Genomic DNA, 17,697 nt, shown 5'->3' on the forward strand with positions numbered 1-17,697 from the left:
CCGTTCTCGCCCGCTGCTCATGCACTGATGCCGGTTCACCTAAAAGACGAAAATTCATTCATTCATTATCTACTCACAAACAAGCTGATGGAAGGCGGGGCAGAGTGTTTTTATTTTAGTCCCCAAAGCACTGCTGGAGTTTCACAGGAAAAGGTGTTCTTCAAGTGATTGGAGGCTGACTTTTAAACATAAAGAAAATACATGATAAAACATAAAATATCTAATCTATCTAATCTATCTAAATATTACTCCATATTGCCAGTCTTTAACCATCCAAGTGTCCTCAACATTCAAAACGCTGAGCTACTCAGATGAAGGCCACTGCCGCCATGTTTTTTTTAAACCTCACTGTTCATTAGCCTTCAGCTCCCAACCATGACGCCACGTTTTTAGTGAGGTTAAAAGCGTGGCGGCAGTAACTTGGCATCTCGAGGCTTCAGGACACTTTGATTACTTCACATGAAGACTACGGAGGCATTTTATGATTTTATGCAACATCTTTTATTGTGATACTCCAGCAGTGTTTAGTGATCTAAAAAATATCACCTGCCCTTCCAATCGGTATGAGAGTGAGCAGTTAATTACGGTATTGTTATTTTTGGGTGAATTATCCCTTTAAATAAAACGTAGAACTGCTCAACATGAAAAGTGTCCTGACATAACTTCTGTTATAATTCGGCCCTCTATAAATAGCCCCTACTTTACTTTTTTTTTTACTCCATCCTATTTAATTTCCCCTGATCTTGTTACTTACCACACTCCAACTGCTATGTCATCATCCTATATCCTTTCCCCTCGTCTCTTATTTCCTCCTCAACAACACACACACACACACACACACACACACACACACACACCCCTTCCCTGGGGTCTGTAGTGTGTTGTAGACGAGTAGCTGACAGGTAATTACTGCCACAGCCGAACGATCTTAATCAAGGTGTGATAAAGTCGAAAGCCTAGCTTTAAGGATCGTTTACAGCACACGTCACCGCAGCAGAATAAACTATGTACATGTGAACAATTACCCCCCCCAAAAAAGTACTTTTTTAATGCAGATAAGCAGACAACACATAATCACAGTAGCAGCTATAAACATAACATCTTTAAAAAAAAACACGCCGCTGCACTTGCAGTAGAAAACAGGAGAGGAAATTACTGTCGTCTGTCACATGTCAAGACTGGAGTTTCATGTGACGCTGATGGAGCTTTCATCTGGCGTAAGTACGGCACTTTGTCAGGTGTAAAAGAAAAAGAAATAAATGAAGTGCAGTGGGTAGAATACCGTGTGATGGGAGAAAAAAAACAGTTCAGTTTGTTTTACATGACAACTCTGCAAACAGTGAGAAGGAAAACACAAGTTAGCACCTACATGTCTGTGCAGCAGTGTGGAAAAGTAGAACAGACAAACGGCTCACGTCTGTATGTTCAGCTGTAAGACACCTCGCCGCAGCTCTTAATGACGCTAACACACAAATGACTTGTTTTTTTTTTAACTTGTGCAAACTATTTTCTGCACCTACTCGGAAGCATCAACTGACAAAACAATCTTAAAGCCCATTAAGTAGCTGCTCTGTAGCTCATGGTTATATTTTTATCAGGAGGGGGAGTCTGTTGTCACAAATTTGTTTAAATATCCTGTTTGTTTGTTTTTTGTGGGAAATATTTTCAAGTCAAAAATGGTCATGAAATCCCTCAAGAGTTGATTTTTTTTTTTTTTTTTAAAAAAAGGTTAATATCATCAAAAGCCCTTGAATGGAAACTTAACTGATCTGGGTGGTGGTGATGTTTTCCTGAGTGGTTTATGTTTCGTGCGCCATAATTACCAGACTTTAACAGTGCTGACACACTGAAACAGTTTTTTTCAGTGAATTTCTTTTAACGAAGTTAGTGTAAGTGAATAATGATTAAAAATAACAAAAATTAAAACCACCAAACAGCACCAGTAGCTGCTCAGTGTCTGCTCAGCGTGTGAAAGGTTCAAGTCAACGTTCCTTTATCTCTCATTTTAAGAGAAGTCGTGCAGCTGCAGGTCACGGTCGTTTCAAGTATGATGTGAATCCATCATATTTTTCTCCCATTCTTCCCCTTTTTTATACTCCTACCGCTGTGTCAAATAAAGCTGCATCTCCGAAGCTGTTTAATCACGCCGTCATTCATGCCCATCTTACCATTGGTGCGCTGAGGTTCACCTTTGAAAAAAATTCTTTTATTAGAACCTCAATGAACACAACAGCTAATTATTACTACCCCTTTCAGGAAAACTCACTTTAAAACTCCAGCCCCGTTGAGACTTACTCCACTTATGTCTTTGTACTCGGCTGCAAACATTTAGATTTACTTAAGAACTTCATGAGAGGAAAATACTGCGAAGAGTCATACTAGCTCTCAGACTAAGTACATTTATCCCCCAGGAAGCGGTAAGCTGATGTCGCATGACAGCGCCATTCGGCGCTCTCTCTGAGGAATTAGCCTATCGAAAATGGGATGCCACTATGATTAATAACCTAAAAATATATGCACTCGTTGAAGTGGCGACAATATGGACGTTGTTAAGCAAACAATGACAAGGTAGCAATTCCTCAACTGGAAGACGCAGTCATGCAGGTAGCGGGGGTGGCTACTGGAGCAACTCCTAGAGCCTCAGTATTCATGTTTCCACAAAATATCTGCAATCAGACTGTTGCCTCATTAATTTAGGGGTTCAATATCGCGCTCAAGGACACGGGGGAAGGACTGAACCCTCTAGCAAATTGACAGCAACTCTTTTGAGCTGGATTATGCGCATGTATGTGCAGACACATGGCCACGTGTTTGTGTGTGTGTGTGTGTGTGTGTGTATCCTTTACAATTTTCCATCAGGCTGTGTGCTGTCATGCAGGGTTGTATCATGTGGAACCGTTCGATCAGTCTCAGGGAATAGCGTTTGTGTCTGCAGCATGGCGGATGCCCACCACTCTTCTCCCAGGAGCCAGTTGACTTTAATTGAAGCTCCAGTGAAACACAACACCACCCAGACGGTACAGTGGCATGCACACGCACACGGTTATCTGCAACATCTCTGTCTCCCACAGAAACGGAATCAGACGGACCATCACTGGCCTGCAGAGCTGCAGTGTCACATAGAAATGGATGCACACTCACACACAAAAGTGTTAAAAGATGATCTCTTATTTGCTTCAAAATAAACAAATATGTACATTATACATAGCAGGAACACAAAAGCCCTGCCCATCGCTGTGAAAGTTCATATTGTATATTATGTTGAGGCACTGCAAAGGAACGAGAGAGAGAGAGAGAGAATGGCGGATCAGTGGAGTGAGAGATGAGATGAAGAAGAGGAGGTATGACGAGACAGGAAAGCCAATCCGAGGAAGGTAGAGATGAAGAGAAAATGAGCAGAGGTTGGGCGTGCGGACAGAAAATTAATAGTTAGCCTTTTTTTTTGTGGTTTTTCAGTCTACTTCCTTGTTCAAACTGGGTTAAGGCTGGAGGTTAAGAGCTAATCACTGTTTAAGTCTGTTAACTGTGGAAGCATGGCAAAATGATTTCTTACGCCGAGTAAATAATTGAATAAATAAACGAGCCAACCGTCAGGAAGCAGCTTAAACCAGATCTGGAAGTTCTTCTCTAGGCGAGACTTATGCTCCTCACCCATGCACCCTAATAATTCCTTATTTAAAAGCCCATGAAAAAACAATCTATCAGCTTTTTCACAATACATCTGCTTCACTGTGCGTGTGGCTGCAGGGCTGCTGTGTGTAGCCCGCCGAACACACTTTGGCCTCATACACTGGAAAAAGATGACATCATAAAGAAAACCTTGTGTTTTTTTTTCTTTACATAATGCATGAAGAAAGAAACAAGCAAACTGGATTTGCATCGGTTATTTGTCATCTCTTACAATTACATTTGTAATTTTTTTTTGTAAACTTGTTGGTCCTATCGCAGTTCATTTCCCGTCTTGAGTGACATCCACCCACTGTTAATTAAAAAGCCATTTTAAAGTTATATCTGTATCTGTACGTGCTGATTTTAATGTAGATTTATGTGGTGATGAGCTGAAAATAAATGCTAATCTTGTTGATGGAATTAAATACAGTATATTCCAATTAAAAGGAACTGAAACAACAGAAAAAAATAACAGATTATTAGCAGCAAGGCAGGTTTTTGTCTTTACAACATAGGTTTATTTACGTTTTTAAAAACAGATATCATAAAAGTGTGGGGAAGGATTTATCAGGAGTGTCTGTCTGCAGTGTGGCCCTGGACTGGATTACTCTGATACTTGTTCTTGATTTCTAAACGGTCTGTTCTCAATGAACATGCAAGATAATAAAATCCTTGGGAGGTGAAAGTCACAGTGAATTATATTTATATGCGTTTAATTTCTTAGCACGACTGAGTCCAAGGAGACTTGTGGTTTTTGCCTCATGCTCAACTCTCAGCCGATTTATCAAGCTACAGTATATCAGTACTTGACATTGTTGAAATACAGGGGGAAAAAATGCTTAAAAAATTAATGCAATTAATTGGACACTCCACCCGCATGCAAGGATTCAGCTTGTAAATGTAGAAGAGCGAGTAACCACTAGAGGGCAGCAGTACGTCTGTGCTGCGCCTATTTGGCCAGGAATTAAAAAATGAAGAACAAAAGACAGACAAAATAAGTTGTAGAGCGCCGTAACTGTATCACTGCGGCCTGAGATGTTCCGGAGGTAATATTTAGGATTGTTATGACCATAATTGCCTAGAAATTGAAAAAAAAAAATTGCATTAAGGAAAAAAATTTTAAAAAATTGATGCACTCATTTATTCACACATTTACCAACATTTATTGAATTTTGTAATTTTAAATGCCAATCAAGGCTAAAACTATGAAATACGATTGAGGTGTAATTAATTCATTAATTAATTACTTTTTAATTTATTTTTTAAGATGTAATTAAACAGATTAATTTCTAATTGCTTGACAGTCGTTTATTTCCTGTTCAAATAAAAAAAACATTAGCTTTATTAATGAGCTAAGAATTTAATTATTGCTGAGAAGAAAAAAAAAGAACTACATTAACAAATCAATCTTTTTATTTTTTAAGAGAAAAAAAAAACGCCTGCCAGTTTTAGTCTGGTCATCTTGATGCAACCTCAATTAAATTGGATGTGTCAAAAAAAAGTCAGCCAGCGTGAGCTGCTAGCGACAGATAATGAAATTCTATGAGGGAACAATTTTCTGCAACGTTTAATGACGTCACGTCAGATGTTTCTGCTCTTTTTTTAAACCATAATTTTTTACACTCTGTTGGAAAAAGATCCTGTGGAGTGTTTCTAGCCGCCGAACAACAACGGTGCAAAGCGTTTTCCGGAGGAAACAGGTGTGTTTTATGTGCACAGTATGTTGTAATTGTTTGCTTAATTTGAAAGCACCGCACCAAAATGAGTCAGCGGTTTTGTGGGGGAAGCAATCATTGCAGCATGTTTGCTCCTGGGTTGTTTGCTCATTTTTCCAGGGAGACGCCGCTGTGCATCACATCCCATCGACCCCCACCAGTGCAGCCCTGATGATTGGTGCTTGAGCATTAATACATAAATATTTAAAATGTTTAATTGTGCATATTGCTTATTTAGTGCTACGCATTACATGACGGTGAGAAATGGAGGGAAGAAGGGGCTTCAGTTCAGAGTCGATTGAAGTCCAAAATGACAAACATTTCCAGAGTGAATGACAGAAAATAAAGAAAAGCAGCTGTACTTACACACACATATGTATATATATGTATATATATATAAATATATATATACACACACACACATGTGTATTACATACATATACTGTATGTACATAGATTTTGTGTGGTTGGATCAGTGGAATAAACAAGATGGCACCTTGGGGCTCAATCAGTTGGCTGTTTTTAGCTTCACAACAGCTCCAGTTGAGTTTTAATGGCTTTTGATTTCACACTTACAAATGCAACACAAAGAAGTACTGGATTATCAATTATTAATTAGCTACCAAACCCTCTGGCATTTCCCTTGTTGTACACCATGATCTGAGATTCTGCGTGTCAAGGTCACATGCTTCCGAGCGCTGGTAACATTTGGATGGTGTACTTCATCACCCTTCCTCCAATTTAAAATTTCACATGGTTCACTAATACATTCGCACCATTAGGACCTGCATAATGAGCAGCAGGACGCCTGCTTAGCATGCAGCTACCGCCCGCCAGGCTTCAAATCACTCTGACTCTTCGTCAGCAAAATCTCAGCGAGGGGAGTTGTGGTCCTGAGACGACAGGGGGAGCACAAGGCAGCATTTGTATTCTGCTAACCCGCTTCTACAGTGCTGCAGAGGGTAATGGGGGTTAACAGGACCTTCACTTTAACACACGCTGAGCTGCCAGCTTTGAGTGAGTTTCTTAGAGGCTGGAGGAAGGTGCACCTCCATGTACAATCCCCTCCATCAACCTGCTCACCCTATAGACAGTCCTGGCTGAACGAGAGGGCAGATGGAAGGAGTGAAGACAGTAGTGAGTGATGTCGCAGAGGTGGCGAAAAGGTGCACATGGTCATGGAAGGCAATTGTGATATGAGCGTATACTTCTACTTGATGTACTTGTATTGTGATTGTCAAGGTCACACTCGTCACCCCAGAATGTAGCAATAAAACCACCTTCTATTCAGGAGTATTATGTTCATTCATAGTTGGTTTTTTTTATACCGAAATACCAAACACATCTGCCTTAATCTACAAATCAAACCTGCACGAAACTAGAAAAGAAAAAAAAATATTGACATAGCAGCTCAACACTTGATGCTCGGTTTACCAATCAAATCAATTCAAATTTTATTTGCAAAGCCCCATTTGCCTCGAGGCGCTTCGCAACCCTTACACAATGCAACATGTCCTTAGATCCCTGATAAGGTGAAGCAAAACTCCCAACGACAACAAAAACCCAAATTGACATGAAGTAACCATGCCGATGGGATTGGTCATTTCTGCAGGTAAACAGGCCCCTCCAATAAATTCATTAAAAAAACAAAAACTGCCCGGTAACTGCTCTCCCCCTCAAGTTCCAATAAATTACCACTTGGCAAGAGGTTTCTCTGTTCTTCCTCATGCTCTGTTCTTCACCCTATATATGTGTGTGTATATGTAATGTATAAATGCATGTATGCATGTATATAAAAAGCAGAAGAAAAAGGAAAAATGTGTCAGACAGTGGCTTGACCAGTGAGGTGCTGACATTCTTCCGCACCCATCGGTCTACATACTCATACTCTCATACTAAAGTTTCAAAACTACAATCAAGCCACGTATTTGTAGGGTGTGGCGTTAAAATGCGAATCAGGTGGAGGCAGAGTGTGTCTTCCTCTGCTGGTCATACGTGTCCTCTGGTGGTCGTCTCCAGATGCTCTACATATTTACAGTGACACGTTCAACTATTATTCATCCAATCATTACTTTTAACCACAGCTTTTCCTGTCCAAGCCGAACCCGACAAAGCGTACACTTGTAGCTCCGGAATACTTCGGAGTTAACTGACTTGCATGTTTTTGTACTTAATGTCACGATTTGCAATGCAAAACGTTGAAGCTAACACAAACTGCAGCGGGGGTGCAGGTTTCTACCATGCAAAGTGTGAAAGCCGTGGACTAAAATTCAAATGAAATACCGTCTTGCTGTTTCCTCACATGTAAATTATTGATTTTGAACCTATAGAGCCTCATTGCCCTAAATCATATATTAGTCTTACATTTGCACATTCCATTTACTGATCATGCAGTAGCTTTGCATTACGAATTCATTGAGTGGGAAAAGATCTGACCCAAGGCAGCAAAAGAGAATTATCTCTAAGAGAACATGAAGTTCCAGTACTGTCGCTAATGCCGTCACCCTGAAATCCTTCTATTACTGTCACAGGCATGGTGTTCTCTCTCTGAATACAGTCGCGACATTCTTCAACGTCTGCTTCTAAGATGGCTGCATGACAAACACTGATTCAAGTATGTAATCATGGTAATTTGAGCTACAAAATTTTTAAGAGTATCACAGAAAACAGTGAAAAACTTGTTAGTACTTCGTAACTGGGATTATTTCAATTATTTTCATTTAAATATATCAATTAAAGCCCTGTTTATTGCCAAGCGAGTTAACCGTTGCTGTTTGAACCTGTTACGCTTGCCAGCGAGCTCGGCGCTCGAGTGCCATCGTTCTCTATGAATGTTTCGACAAAACACGACAACAGTCATTTCCACATTCTTTTTCTTTTGACTTGGAACCCATCCATCCGTCAATCCATCCGTCTATTTTCTTTACCACTTAACCATTAAGGGCCGCAGGGGCCTTGAGCCTATCCCAGCTGACACTGGGCGAGAGGCGGGGTTCACCCTGGACAGGTCGCCAGTCCATTGCAGGGCCCACTGGAGCAATTAGGGCTCAGTATCTTGCTCAAGGACACTTCGACATGGTCACCGGTGGAAGTGAGGATTGAACCAGCGACCCTAAACAGCCACTCGGCCTCTGAGCCATGCTGCCCTGACTTAGAACCCTTTTAGAAATATTGCAGGGAGTAATGGAACAAGGAGCCGCCATGTCGAGCTGTTAGATGAGGAGCTGCCGGCGACAAGTCGCAACTTGAGCTTCTCAGCGAGGTAACAGCACCTTCGGCTCTGCCCCGCTGGTTCTCATGTCGTGTGCAGCCTTAAATCAGATCACGCTGCTCAGACAATAAAGGGAGAAAAAAAAAGAGCCAATTACTGTCCGATTTCTTCATTTAAAAAAAAAAAATAAAAATCCATGAGTTTTGGAAAACTGTATGAAACTGCACTTGCTTTTACCCCCAGTAACTAAAGGTGGCATCACATCCGCCGGGACTGAAGTCTGGAGGACAACACATCGAATGTCTTTTTTTCCAATAATGGATAGAATGCTGAAAAAAGGTAGCAACCCCCACCGTCTGACCCTCCCACCTCAGCGTGGGATGAAAGAAATGTATTTGCAGTCACATATAAGACATAAAACCATTATTATGAGATGAGAACTTTGATCGCATGACCATCCGACTCAAAAACATTCATCTTTAATCCGTTCGCTCCTGCAATTATCTTTCTGTGTCATCAGGAATTGGCTGAAGAAACCTGGACATTGATTTTTCTCATTTTAATTTGTGATTTCAAACCGCTAATGATTTTGTTCAGTCGTACACAGAGTAGTGATTATGAAGCAGGAATGGATTTTCTTCAATAATAGTTAACAATCTCATCAAAGCAGTGATCACTGTCTTCAATGTTAGGATGACGTCCGCTGAGGCAGGACACACCTGCTGAGCTTTTTATTCCCTCACAGACAGAAGAAGTGTGTGTGCATGTGTGTGTGGGTAGAGTTGCCAACTCACTTGGTCAACTCAACCCACTCCCAGACACACTCTCATGCTCTCACAGTGCTTAAAGACATCTGAACATCAAATAAAAAAGGAAACCAGACAGATACGGTGACTTTAGTGGCCCTGCGCTGCTTTTCAGATCTCACATGAATGGCATGTTTTGTTTTGGGTTTCTTTTATTCTGCCAACAACAGAAAAAGTAAAGAAAAAAAAAATCCCCCAAATTCTGCGAGTATTATTTATCCGCCTGATTCATTTTCTTTACTTATAACCTTCTTTATGAGGACCAGTTAAACTGTCCCCACAAAATGTCTGTTTAACACCTACTTCCTCTCCAGCCGGTGCCGATTATGAAAAATGTTCAATCTCACAATAAAACAACTCACGTATTCGCCCTGTAATTCAGATCGGCTGCAAAAATTAATGGGCTCTTCCATGACACTACCCCCCCCCCCCCCCACCACCACCAGTGTTCTGTATTCATAAAAATCCAACAATCTAAAACTAAAAGAGGTTGAAGAACAGGTTGAGCACAAGATGTGAGGTAAAGGACTGAACAAAACGCAATCTGCTTGCAGTTGTAGATGTGTTTGATTCTTTTGAGCGGTAGAAGTAACGTCAACCTTTTGAAAAGTCTATTTATTTTGGACACCATCCACCACTGACAGGCTTCCAGAAACTACTCCAGGATCAAACCGCTGTGAGACATAGGGGAAGACTATGTTTAAAAAAAAAAAGCGTTTTGCACATTTGCGCGAGTTCTTTTAATGAATATGATTTTAAATTTCACAACAGGGTGTTTACAAATACGTACAGAGGGAGGGAACTTGTTTTTTTTCTTCAAGAGGAGCTGCCCCCTTGATTTCAGCTGTGTCACCAAGGAGAAAGGTCACCCTCAGAGAAGAGGATGAGTGCTACATGATGTCTCTCCTGGACTCGGGAGAGTCAACATATTCTTGCCGTGTTTGCCTGCTCTGCCTGGCTGCAAGGCCTCTCTTTTCAATAAGTCAGAGTTAATGCATTTTTTGGTACTTTTATATAAAATCAGACTGTAGCTGGGTACACGCGTCCACAGAAATAGCAAGGGATCTGTGCTCAATATCTTTGTCAGATAGTATTGTAATTGTGTGGGGCGAAGGTGGCAGGAGCAGAGCAACTTGGTTTGGATATTGCCTGGTTAGATTTCCCCGGAGCCCAGTGCAGTGGAAGCAGTTTCTCTCTGTCTGTCCCCTCCTCTCCTGTCTCTCTCTCTCTCACACTCTCTCTGTTACCTCCCATCAGATGGGACAGTTTAAACACAAGCAAACACATAAATTCTCTCTCTCTCTCTCTCTCTCTGTCACACACACACACACACACACACACACACACACAGGCACATATGGTCAGTACAATTACTCATGCATGCTCAGGTGTAGTTCTGAAGTTCTCTAAAGTTTTGGTAGTATTTTTTTTTTTATTGTGTCTTAAAACTGGACTGACTTTGTTTTCTTTTTGTTGTTTTATGTTGTGTGTGTTCCTGTGCTGCTTCCATTGTGTGATCAGGCAGTTTTCAAGTCTGGTAAATAATAAAAAATCTATAGGATGAAAACAAGTGCAACCCTTCGTGTTTGTCCGTAAAGCAGGATGTCTCCCATTAACCCCAACTTCTTCCTGTAGCCTTGATGTCACGTGACGTCCACCTTTGTTTCTCGGCCTCGACAGTCATTCTTCTCTTGGCTGAGCATCAGACACATTTGAAGGTTGTTTTGATGAGGACAGGCTGGTATCATCCCGCACTTCATGTGACAAACCAAACAAATGCGGCCAGGTACAGGGAAATCGTGCTGGGAATGCCACCTCGGAGTGACGACCTTGGGTAGGAGGTCGAAGACCGGACGGATGCAGCCGGCTAAATAGCTGTTGTCAGAGGGCAAAGACGCAACATTTACAGAAACTCGACTTGGAAATCCAAGTCAAAGAGGTTTAGAATGAACGGAAGCATGTGAGCATGTGGTAGACGACATGAATGTTAGGACAGCTTCACATTTATCCTCAAGTGTTTATCTAGGAAGTTGCTCTTTCCTGTCTGAGGAAAATCTGTGATGGATGATCCAAAACACGGCTAAGTTTAGTTAGTTAGGAAGCGCCTAGAATGTGGGCCCTGAACATCTGTATTTATTTTCTGAAACTGTTCCAAGTCTTGGAATAAATACAGATGCTCAGGCAATGTATTCTAGACGCTCCTTAACTTGTAAGCGGTGTTTGTTTTTATTTTTTAACAGTTCCACGGTGTCCTGGAGGGACTATCAAACACGTAACCATCATTTTCACTCATCCAGTGAGGAAGAGGATCATATCAGTCGAAGAAATAAACAGGAACATGGTTGAAGAGAAGAAAAGGACATGGTTAGGGTGTGAAGGTTAGCCAGTTAGAGGCAGGAAGGCCTATTCTGGTTCAGGTATGATAATGTCAGCTCTGGAACCACTTACATCAATCCTCTCTTACACCTTTCTAATTCACTTTCTTTGTCAGTTTGCCAGTAGCTCTCGCTGCCTTTTGTTGTCTCCTTTCTCACTTCTCTCTCATGGCTTGTCTGCTCTTGTACACTTGGCTGGAAACCTTAAATCTGCTGCTGCAGGCCGGCCGAGCTGGATAGAGACACAGGGCCATTTTGGGAAACAGGATTAAGGGTGGAAAAAGTTCAAAAGTACAGGAGAGGACTAAGACGGCAAGTGACAGCAAGAGAGAGAAAAGCACACAGAAAAGGGGATTATGAGGAAGAGCTGGAATGTGTGGGAAGGAGTCTGACACGTCATCTCATGTTCTTTAGCAGAAGGTGAAAAATGTTGAGCAGAGATGGGGAAGGCAGACAGATTGGCTTTAAGTGCCTTCCCTGTATACGGTCTGGGCTGTAAATACCCAGGTGATGAATAAGTCAAACGTTGTTGGCTGCTAGTCAGAATTAAACTATGCACCTTCCATTTTGACAGAGGGCAGATTTTGGAAAAGGTCATTTGTTGATGGACCTCAAGCTTTACTGACAAAGAGCTAATTTAAAATGGGCTGCCTGTAAGGAAAATCTATAATGCATCATTACTGCATCTATAAAAGGTTTTGTATGGTTGGGCTTTGAAGAGTTGCACGCGGACCAGTGTGTGCACGTGCGTGAGTGCACGTATAAATGACTACCCCTGTCATAAAATGCTCCATTGTGATGAACTTTGAAGCATCTGTCTGACATTTGGTGAGCGTTCCCACGTGATGGTGAACAAGGATGGATAGCATCCACAGCTCCACATAATACCAGGTGATAACTGTCATCTTTCTTGGGCTTGGATGAAAGATGTGTCCTGGTTTTTGTGGTACTGTGTTTCCTTCCTGCAGGAGGGGGTGGGTGGTGGGGTAGCGTTGGCAAAATAGTTAATCCGAAACCCATCGATGAGAGAAACCATTTTAAATTGTGTCGAGCCAAAACTCCCTCCGCTATCAGACAATGTTAGTTGCTGCACCTTTGCTAGAAAGACCCTTAGAGTTAGGAACATAACAGATGAACTCAAAACATTCACACTCGCCTTATTTAGTCCAGTCCAACTGATCTCTGGTGTGTTTCCCCCTCTGATGGGGTTCATTTGGTCTGACCTTGTACAAAAAAAAAAAAAAATCTGGTACCACAAGTGCTGCTGTCATCAAATTCTACAACCGGTACATTCGTGGTCGGTGTGACCCCAACTTGATGCAAGCAAACTACCAAGTGAACAATGAAGGTTTGAGCTAACACAAGCGCTAGCAGCTTGAAGAGACTGGATACGTACAAGTAAGTAGAACAAAGGACTGTCCTCCTGTACTTGTACATCTGGAGGGTATTAATATGTAGAATAGCCATAGTTGCAAATTGTCATGAAAACACATTACAAATGTGTCGAATTCAGCTGCATTGAGCAAACAAGCAAGAACAAGCAGACAGCTAATTATTTAAAAGGTGTGATTTTCAGGGACAAAGTCGGCTTCTGACACAAGATAAAGAGTGTTAAGTGAGAAAATGAACGAGAGGTCAGCTCACCAGTATGGCGTGCGCACCCCCCCCCCCCCCAGGTCTTACTGACTTTTTTCAGGTGGTTAAATAGAACATTTTTCCTCATAAGCTTTAGTAAAATAGGCCAGTAACAGTTGTCGATACTGAGTGAAATGAAAATTTTCATCATGATACATTTTTTAACTATCGCCCATGCAGGCTTGATTCAACGTCTCGCTCTGGCTCCAGCTACATCTAACCGATAAGTACGTTAGCAGCATTCAACCCAAACCACTTCACAACAACAGACTTGAAAAGAACATACCAGCAAACCAATTAATGCAACAGGTGAAAACCTGAGGCAAACACCTTTTATATCAACTATATTAACCAAAGCAATCTCAATGGAGAGGACAGTCCTCGTGTGGCTTGTATTGAATCAAGGGCAAAAGAATCCAAGTTAATGAACTCATGAAATCATTTGTAACAGAAGGTGCAAAATGGAAAGCGTTAACACGCGTGACATTCCCTCCACACGGAACAGAGAAACCTGAACTTGTAAAAATGTGAATATCTGCACCGTCTGTGATTTCTTCCCGTTTTACTTCTTCCCACTTTCCTTCTGTCCTCTGCAAAGATAGAAGGATCCAAGAGTTCACTTCAATATATCCTCATCATAGTTATTTTAGGAACTTTCATTAGTCACCGTGTTTTAGCGGACCAGCTAGCAAGGCAATGAAATGTCCCATCCTGCTTCTATCATTAGATAGGCAATTACACTGACGCGGCACATTTTAATTTTGAATAACAATAAACTTCCCTGTAAGTCTCACCTTTTAATAACTTAGCAAATTATCGCTGAGAGAATCATAACCAGCTCCTCAGTCCAATGCCTTAATTACACCAGCACTGCTTTTCCATCATCTGCTAGAGACTCTCTCCCAGAGGACACACACACACACACACGCACGCACACACGAGGCAAAATGAAGTCTACGACTCAGCTGGCGTGTTTGAAGTGCCTAAGAATAGCAAGCAGAGATGTAAAACACAGTGGAGAGAAGAGCCGCTGTTTATCAGATGTGAATGTCATTAAATTTAAGTACTCGCATAAATAAATTTACATCCCACTGTCAGGAACATAAAATTCCTAGGAATTCTCAGAAGGCGGTGTATCACCTCAGGAGGTAGTGTGCAGTTCACATCTGGAAATGCCTCCAGATATCTGATATTCTTGCTTATATGTCCAATATCTTCCACAAACAAAAAAGCTCAGTAATCCTTTAAATATACCCTGGATGCTGTCATTTTGTCCCCACTGTTATTTGAAAATGACACATTAAAAGCTGCTCTAATGCATATTTCTATATAAACGGTTACTTTTTTAAAGCGTAAAACCTTTCAAGAACACATTGCACGCTGCGTGTCCAGCACCACATTTAGCATCTAGCCGCTAATGCACCAGATATCCTAAGAAGCAGAACGGAAAAAAATAAAAGATGAATAGTAATAATATCAGTATTCATAGCTGAAACTGACAAGGTCATGCTTGTAATGTCTTTTTATGCCGTTATCTTGAGATCAAGTTCATTTTTGCATCATCACGAGACAACTAGGCTTGTTTCTTCATCTTTATCACCTGTACTATAAAAAAGAGCTCTCCAGATAATGCCATAATTAATTCTTGATCACGAGATGATGCAGCTAAGTAAATAGCATGGCTTTCTGTACGTTTGAATATTCAAAACACGATCCTAAACCCCCCTGGCATCTGTTAATAGGACCACCGTCACACAACACACCAGTTATTCACATTTTATGTGAAAGCTATAAACAGAAATGAATACTTTTCATTTGAATAAATTAAATACAGTATGAACTCAATGTGCTTATTTACAGTGTGCTGTAATGTATTTAGTCAAAATGCTTAAGGTTTTTTTCTTTATTTGTATTTCTACAAAATGTAAATTCCCTTGCAATATCACAGCATGAATAAGGTGCCGAAGGAAGCCAGCGACTAAACGTTCCAACTATTCTGGGAAACTGAAAAAATAAGTCCTACAGGTCCAAGTGCGGATCCACTTCGTTTCGTTCCCTTCGTTCAGACGTGTTTTTTGTAGTTCATGTGTGGCAAAAGGTGTTGACTGAGAACTTTTAACTCTAAGGAAGCCAAGCGTGATGGAGGCGTAAAAAAAAACAAAAAACACCCAAAAAAACAACAACAACAAACAATAACTAAAAAAAAATGATGAGATGCAGCGATGAAGTTTGAGTGGAGCGTTTTGCAAAACGGTGCATCTCATCACTCGATCGATATCAAACTAGCACAGGTCAGATTTTTGTCAGGAGATATTTATACAAGGAGTTATTTCTTCTAAACAGAGGAAGAGAAACACTCCCATAAAACTGTGCCAATTCTTGAGGGATGAGGAGGCTACAGAGAGCTGAGGTAACTGTTTAATGAAAGCCGAGGTATGGTGGATGCTCCGTCATTCTGCATGCTTGGACAAGGCTGACATTTTTTTTTTCTCCTTTTTCCAGCTGCCCTCGAGTGCTGATGTCATCAAACGCTATAGAACTAGAAGATCCCATAAAGGATCACAAACTGGCGATATTCTGAAAAGGGTGACTTTTCCTCCGAGAAGAGGTTAAGTAGTCAAATCAGCATTACAAATCAAAGTCACTCAAAAGTGAACGGCTTTGAAATCCGCATGGCAACAGGCAAATAAAACAGATCTGATGAACGTTTTCAAGCCCCTGGGTGAAATTAAACAAATGAAAAAGGAACAAATGCCCCTCTTATCTAACTGATGATAAAATGTGTGCATAGTGAAAAATAATATATCCCTAATAAATATCTGCAGGGTAGATTTGGTGTCATGTGCCCCAAGTGTGCACTGTATCATGATACTGCGGTGCAAAGGTAGTAAATGACTGGCATAGCAGAGCGTGGCCTGCCTGCCTGCCTGATTCTATTTCTTATGGTTACTCTGCGCCCAATTTTATAGTGGCAGCACTTAAAAACACTGACACACCATAATTCTACACTTTCTGCAGCCAAAAGCTATAATACCGATAGTCCAGAGGAAAAAAGAAAAGGTGGAGATGCTGAGGCAAGATGGAGTGACTTAGGAAAAATGGGAAGAGTGTGTGTGTGTGTGTGTGTTTTGCATTTTGCGCTAAATCCAAATGCCTTTGTTGTGAGTCACTGCCACAGGCGGAACAAATTACTGTAAATGGAACTATTAGTGAAACATAGAGGGTGAAAGGAGGAATTTAAATTAAAGCGTTGCTGGCTAGCCACTTACTTTCTCTCCATCTGCATAATTACAGTCAGGACACTGAGAAGTGTGTGTGTGTATGTTTGTGTACATTCAACCGAGTGCAGAGGTCACAGAGGTTTTGTTTGACTTGTCATGGTTACAAACATCAACAGTGTTCCCCCCCTCTAATTACCATACATGATACAAGTTTTAATTACAAAAGAGCTCTTGTGTACACGGTGAATGAAATGAGCATAGCCGGTGTGTGTACATCCGTTTGTGCCTTGAGTAAGTCAAAGAAACCAAAGCAGCGACTGCTAAAGTTGTCTCAGGTAGCCGTATCATTAGATGGCTCATTAAAGATTCATCGCCTATGTAAATGTGGACCTTTACTGCTGTATTTGCAGTTTCTGTGTGTGTGTGCGTGCGCGCGTGTGTGCATGAGGGGCGGCGAATTAAATTAAATAATCTTCGCAGCTATATCACTAAAATTGAAATGGGATTCCTCCATAACCTCTATTGTATTCTCCATTAATTCAAAAAGGCAAATGCAGCAAGAATCTCTATATTTGATGTACATCTGTTGGAACGTGTGACATTGTGAATCTCAATACACTGACACATTTTATATCGGGTGTAAATAACTAGAGTTTTAAAGACACACACCTGTTTGCTGAAGGGTTTTGAAAGAAAACACACATCTGTGTCTTGGAGAGGCATTGTGCTGGTGCATGCTAAGTCAGCATTTCCTGATTAAAAAAGGTTAAACAAGTATAGCAACATGCCAATCAATATCAGGATTGTTTCTCATTTTTACCTCCTATCAAATGAATTTTGGGTTTTCTTAAGTTTATATACTTGATATCGTTCTCTGACATGGTCTGTACAGCAAGTACGCTGAACAAATCTTGTGAAAAGTCCCCTTTTTAGTTATAAAATAAAAAGCAAGTTAGCAAAGTGCAAAATAATACCTTGCATCTATCATAAAAAAGGAAATTATTTTAAATAAGGCTGTGCGAAAAGTATTTACCAACCAGTCATGGTCATCAACAGTCATGATAC

At 40.9% G+C, this 17,697-nt stretch overlaps 1 protein-coding gene across 3 annotated transcripts in view; it reads right to left on the reverse strand.

Moving 5' to 3' along the window:
* Positions 1 to 17,697, reverse strand: part of samd12 (sterile alpha motif domain containing 12) — a 95,667-nt gene that overhangs the window by 24,939 nt on the left and 53,031 nt on the right. For 2 of the 3 annotated variants that reach the window (XM_086192733.1, XM_086192735.1), the window contains exon 5: positions 2 to 39. The exons of the other annotated variant lie outside the window; for it this stretch is intronic. In XM_086192733.1, the coding sequence (XP_086048859.1) occupies positions 2 to 39 (38 nt within the window). The remainder of the gene's footprint in view (position 1; positions 40 to 17,697) is intronic. 3 annotated transcript variants of the gene reach the window in all.

The sequence above is a fragment of the Aulostomus chinensis genome, chromosome 22, assembly GCF_037954235.1.
Source record: "Aulostomus chinensis isolate RoL2024-O1b breed Wild chromosome 22, RoL_Achi_v1.0, whole genome shotgun sequence".
Lineage (NCBI taxonomy): Eukaryota > Metazoa > Chordata > Actinopteri > Syngnathiformes > Aulostomidae > Aulostomus > Aulostomus chinensis.